The sequence below is a fragment of the Schistocerca nitens genome, chromosome 10 (genome assembly GCF_023898315.1).
Source record: "Schistocerca nitens isolate TAMUIC-IGC-003100 chromosome 10, iqSchNite1.1, whole genome shotgun sequence".
NCBI classification, from domain to species: Eukaryota; Metazoa; Arthropoda; class Insecta; order Orthoptera; family Acrididae; genus Schistocerca; species Schistocerca nitens.
In genome coordinates this window covers 99,974,112-99,980,111 of record NC_064623.1, presented here as the reverse complement: position 1 = coordinate 99,980,111, position 6,000 = coordinate 99,974,112, and the positions used below count along the sequence as shown (strand labels likewise).

Here is a 6,000-nt window from a genome sequence, read left to right as displayed (position 1 = left end):
AGCTCGTTCTATGTCTAATATCATATTGATGCAAGAAGAGGTTGCCCTCAAAAAGTTGTGGGTTTCTTTTCGTGAAAGTGAGAGTTTCATAGATGTATATGCTAGGAATGCTCATTAGATCCAGTTTTACAAATAAAAGTTTGCAGTGTTGCTTTGGTTTTGCTTCCACCATTGCTCGGATGATTCTTTTTTGTAGTCCAAAAGCTCTAAGTAAATTCGTTTTTTCAGACCCCCAGAAAATTATACTATACCTAATGACTGAAACAAAATATGCGTTATATACAGTTTTTCTTACAGCTAAATCAGTAATACTATACAAGATATTCATAATATATATACGGCTACCCTTAACTTGTGTAATGTTCTTCACTGCTATTGGGAGATGTTATTCCCATATATTTGACACCTTTACTGATTAGTTTTGTAGAATGGGGAATCACTCGTAGAGAGTTCTTTGACCTTGTATCATGTTGGTGCCAGTTTGAGTTTATATCTAAGTTGCTAATACTTTTCTTAGTGAAACATAATAGGTCCAGTATGTACTGACATGGGAGGGGTAATATGTTCAGATTCTGGAACAGTGCTTTACAAGATTCTTTCTTCTGTTTGAATAATATTATTCTAACAACTTTTTTTTGGTGTTTAAACAGCCTCACTGCTTCTGCACTGTGGCCCCAAAAGATAATTCCGTAGCTTAATATAGAGTGGAAAAGAGCATAGTACATTGATGTGAGGGTGCTGGTATTAACAATATTCCTTGTTTGTCTAATCAGGAAACATACTTTACTCAGAATGAGATTTTCACTCTGCAGCGGAGTGTGCGCTGATATGAAACTTCCTGGTAGATTAAAACTGTGTGCCGGACCGAGACTCTGCAGTATCCTTTCTTTCAGGTGTGCTAGTTCTGCAGGGTTCGTAGGAAAGCTTCTGTAAAGTTTGGAAGGTAGGAGACTAGATACTGGCAGAAGTGAAGCTGTGAGGACAGGGCGTGAGTCGTGCTTGGGTAGCTCAGTTGGTAGAACACTTGCCCGCGAAAGGCAAAGGTCCCGAGTTCGAATCTCGGTCCGGCACACAGTTTTAATCTGCCAGGAAGTTTCATACTTTACTCAGTTTGGTGCAGGTTATATCAATATGGCTTTTCCATGTGTGTCAGTAATGGTAACCCCGCCCGCCCTGATGGCTGTGCGGTCTAATGCACGGCTGTCAGTAATGGTAACCCCGCCCGCCCTGATGCCTGTGTGGTCTAATGCACGGCTTTCCAGGCGGGAAGGAGTGCTGGTCCCCAGCACGAATCCGCTTGGCGGATTTGTGTCAAGGTCCGGTGAGCCGGCCAGTCTGTGGATGGTTTTTAGGTGGTTTTCTATCTGCCTCGGCAAATGCAGGCTGGTTCCCCTTATTCCGCCTCAGCTACACTATGTCTGTGATTGCTGCGCAAACAAGTTCTCCATGTACGCGTACACTACGATTACTCTACCACGCAAACATAGAGGTTACACTCATCTGATGTGAGACATTCCCTGTGTGTGGGGGGGGGGGGGAGGGGCGTCCAAGGGGGGCAAAACCGCACAATAATGCTGAGTTCGGTGTGGGGCAGCGGAGGGGTGAAGTGGACTTCAGTAGTCATTGTGGGGTTGTGGACCTCTGCGGCTGCGGCGGGGACGGAGCCTCTCTGTCATTTCTAGGTCCCCGGTTAACATAATATGACATAACACAAAGGTAACCCCCCAAAAATTTAGTTTCCTTTGCATAGTTGATTTTATCGTCACTTAGTGATATATTTGGTACTGGTGTGTTTTTATTTTGGACTGTATGGAAAGTAATACCAGCTGTCTTTTTTATATTTAGGAGTAGTCTGTTTGAATTAAGCCATGAGTTTAATTGTGCTGTGCTCCTGTTTATTGCACCTTGAAGATGTTCATTTGAGTCGGATATCATAGTTGTGGTATCATTAGCAAAGAGGAAGGTTCTGTTATTGTGTAAATTTAAGGGGAGGTCATTTACATAAAGTAAGAATAATAAGGGTCCCAACACTGAGCCTTGGGGAACTCCACGTTCTGTACTGTATTAGCAATTCCTGGACGATTGGTCACATTCATTTGGACATATTGATTTCTGTCTTTGAGGTAGTTTTTAAACCTGTCATGGCCAGTGCCCTCATTCCATAGGAATAAATTTTTTGGAGCATTATATTGTGATTGACCATATCAAATGCCTTTCCTAGGTCAAGAAAAATTCCTATGGCTGGAAGCTTCTTGTCTACTAGTGTTAAGGTGTAATGTAGGAGTTCTGTATTGCATCAGTTGTGGTTTTTTCCTCCTTGGAAACCAAATTGAGCAGGTGATATGGCATTTCTTTTTTTCAGAAATGAATTTAGTCTGTCTGCCATAGTGTAATCAAATATTTGGCTGGATACTGAGAGTACTGCTATTAGCCTGTAATTGCTAATATCATCTTTACTGCCTTCTTTATTAATGGGTATGATTTTTGCGGTCTTGAGTTTATTAGGAAATATGCCATTGAGGAATGAAGAGTTTATTATGTGGGACAGAGTTTACTTATGAGATTGCTGCAGTTATGGAGAAGAAAGTAGGGGATCTCATCTTGTCCTGCAGAGGATTTTTTCCTTGATTTTTGTACGAATAATTTTTTTTCTATTTCTGCTTCTGTTGTTGGTAATAATAACAGCGTGTAATGATGGTTTGGCCCGCCCGGTTGGCCGTGCGGTGTAACGCACGGCTTTCCGGGCAGGAAGGAGCGCCTGGTCCCCGGCACGAATCCGCACGGAGGATTTGTGTCGAGGTCTGGTGAACCGGCCAGTCTGTGGATGTTTTTAGGTGGTTTTCCATCTGCCTCGGCAAATGCTGGCTGGTTCCCCTTATTATGCCTCAGTTACACTATGTTGGCGATTGCTGCGCAAACAAGTTATCCACGTACGCGTACACCACCATTACTCTATCACGCAAAGATAGTGGTTACACTTGTCTGGTGTGAGACGTTCCCTGGGGGCGGGGGTGTCCACTGGGGGCCAAACCGCACAATAACCCTGTGTTCGGTATGGGGTGGCGGAGGGGTGAAGTGGACTGCAGTAGTCGTCGTGGGGTTGTGGACCACTGCGGCTGCGGCGGGGACGGAGCCTCTCCGTCGTTTCTAGGTCCCCGGTTAACATACAATACAATACAATGATGGTTTAGTATTTATTTAAATATAATTTTAGTCTTTTCAGAAGTATATATTCACTGCTCTGTAATAGTATGATTATTACTGTAAGTTAAATTAATTTTTTACGAAAATACCGAGCGTGTTTATGTTTAGTTTTTTTCTTCAAAGCCAAAAAATGTGTCATTCTTGTTGAGTTTCCCGGAGTGTCGAGTTATCGAGAGTCCAGTTTTCGGGGTTATAATGTTGATCATATGTCTCTAAAATGCTTAAAAATCTTTAAAGCTCACTATTTTTCATCTAAAAATTAGAAAATTTCCCAGTGCCGCCGGATATTTTATACAAGTCTAATGGCACCTCCAGTATAGTGGTTTGATAACGTTTGACCGTAAACGCCAGCAGAACTCAAGATCATATATAGGTAAGTGTGGCACACCTGCAAACAGTTGAACAAGTTTAGTTGTGATGTTAAACATCTTTGAGTATCACTTGGTTGTGTTGACGATGATGTGTTTACATTTTGAATAATATAATTTTACGACAGTGATGTGCAGTAGTTGAACTGACTTAATGTTTGTTGTTAAGTGAGTTGTTAAACAATTTTTTCCTAAGAACATACCATATCGAAATTGCAGGTTACATTTCATATGTGTTCGTAGGGTTCTTTTGACAACTTAGCGTCTCTCTGTATATACATATAAAGTCTTTTTCGTCTCGGTTGTTTGTTTTTCTGCGGTACCGTGTGTTTGAAACATTATCGTTTTCATCATTAAATTGCGCATATTGTATAAATTCATCGGCTCACTCTGTCTCTTTTGTGCGTAAAAATGGATTATAGCTGCGTAACTGTAGTTTACAAAATGGTTCAAATGGCTCTGAGCACTATGGGACTTAACATCTGTGGTCATCAGTCTCCTAGAACTTAGAACTACTTAAACCTAACTAACCTAAGGACGTCACACACATCCCTGCCTAAGGCAGGATTCGAACATGCGACCGTAGCGGTCACGCGGTTCCAGACTGAAGCGCCTAGAACCGCACGGCTACACCGGCCGGCTGTAGTTTACATTTGGGAGTTATATAGAGCACCCAGTAATTACGATGTCTAATTTTTCAGTAAAAAATCTCACGTCGGTTGTTAGCAAATTCCCTTCTGTTCTCGTTTTTTGCTGCTCGGTGCATTCTACGGGTTTATAGCAGATAGTTAGGTTCCATGGTAAATATCAGTTCTTATATTGAGAATTTACTGTTCTTTTTACGGTTTGTTTGTGTGAATCGTTTCCTTTTTTTATACCACAGGTTCATATTTTTATTTCTTGTGTTTATACGTTTTGTTTACATTGCTAGGGCAGGGATGCCGGTATCTTTTTCCTGTAGTGTCAAACACAGGGCAAATCTTGGGACACAATGAGAAACAATTCTAAACTATAAACAATGGACAAGGATAATATTTATTTATATGTCTTTAAACAAGAATCATCTCTCAATAATGAAGGAACTATCTAGGTAACACAGCACAAATCAACAGTTCAAAATTAAGCTACAACCCACAGGGTACATAACATAGTTTATTATAATATGGCAAGTGGTGTCTGAGGGTGGGACATGATTAAGGAACTATCCTGACATTTGTCTAAGTGATTTAAGAAAACCCAAATCAGGATGGCTGGAGAGCAAGTCCATTTTCCGAATAACAGGTCGTTCTCGTAACAGCTGCACTGCTTCATTCCACTGGTCTCCGTTGCTCAGTGTTCTTTGATTTACACAATTTGTTTCAGATAACTTCTAATATAAAACATAGTTTTGTTCATCATCATCACCGCACACACGAAGGGCATCTGCTGGTGTTCCCTGGATTGTGAAGATGATGCTTTGCCACTTGCGCCAGCTCCAGTCCTTTCACAAAGCTGACTTTTGCCCGCATATATTGAGTTATGCTCCTCAGTCCACCTTAAAATCTGAGTCATTATGTGTCCATGATGAGTGAGATAATGAATTTGGAAAAATGACAAGAAATTACTGTCATGTAATTTGCATCTTGACACATGATTTCCTTGAGGAAGCAGTAAACCATGATCATGTATTGAAATGTGACAGCATGTTGTAGTTATCCTGTTTCGTTACTACCCTCTAGTAATTTAGTTGTGTAGTACGCATTACTTATGAAGAAAGTTTTAGCTTCATTTTTAAACAGATGTATTTTAGTAAATCTTTTCATTTCCCTTTTCAGTTTATTATACAAGGTATATATGAAAAGTTCAATGAATGGTCTCAGAAAATATTAAGAAAACAAGAGTTACAAACAAAATACCTTCCCTTGTCTTCAGAGTAATCACCATTAGCTACAACACACTTCTGACATTGGTTTAAACCTGTCAGAAACTGTCAGCAAACACTTCTTGTGGAATTGCTCAGAGCACCGTGCTCATGCTTTGTTGGATATCCGGATCATTGCAGATGAGACGAGATCTGGTGCTACCGATATGACCTGGAGATAAGCGACAGTAAATGGCACAGTGTCTGTTATCTTTCTCACCTCCCTCAGAAAGAAATTCGTAATGTATTCATCCCTTGCTGTCGAGAAATGTGATCCACATTGTCGTAATTTTGGATTTTATCAGCTGACTTGCTTTTTGGGTACAGGTAAGACAGTGAATATCGTGCCTTTGACTGCTGCTTGGTGTGCAGATTGTGCTGGTAGCAGCAGGTCTCATTTCCTGTAATGATGTGGATGTGCAACGACGCATGCCCTCGGTGCTTCAAGCAATTCTACATGAAGCATTTGTTGACGGCTTACAACATCTTTGCAATCAATGTCACAAGTTTGTTGTAGCTAATGGTGAT

At 40.9% G+C, this 6,000-nt stretch overlaps 1 protein-coding gene across 1 annotated transcript in view; it reads left to right on the top strand.

Moving 5' to 3' along the window:
* The first annotated feature begins 3,627 nt into the window (after positions 1-3,627).
* LOC126210172 (transcription initiation factor TFIID subunit 8-like) overlaps positions 3,628-6,000 on the top strand; it is a 52,262-nt gene continuing 49,889 nt past the window's right edge. Inside the window, exon 1 of the mRNA XM_049939329.1 lies at positions 3,628-3,740. Coding sequence (XP_049795286.1) covers positions 3,727-3,740 — 14 coding nt within the window. The 5' untranslated portion in view covers positions 3,628-3,726. The remainder of the gene's footprint in view (positions 3,741-6,000) is intronic.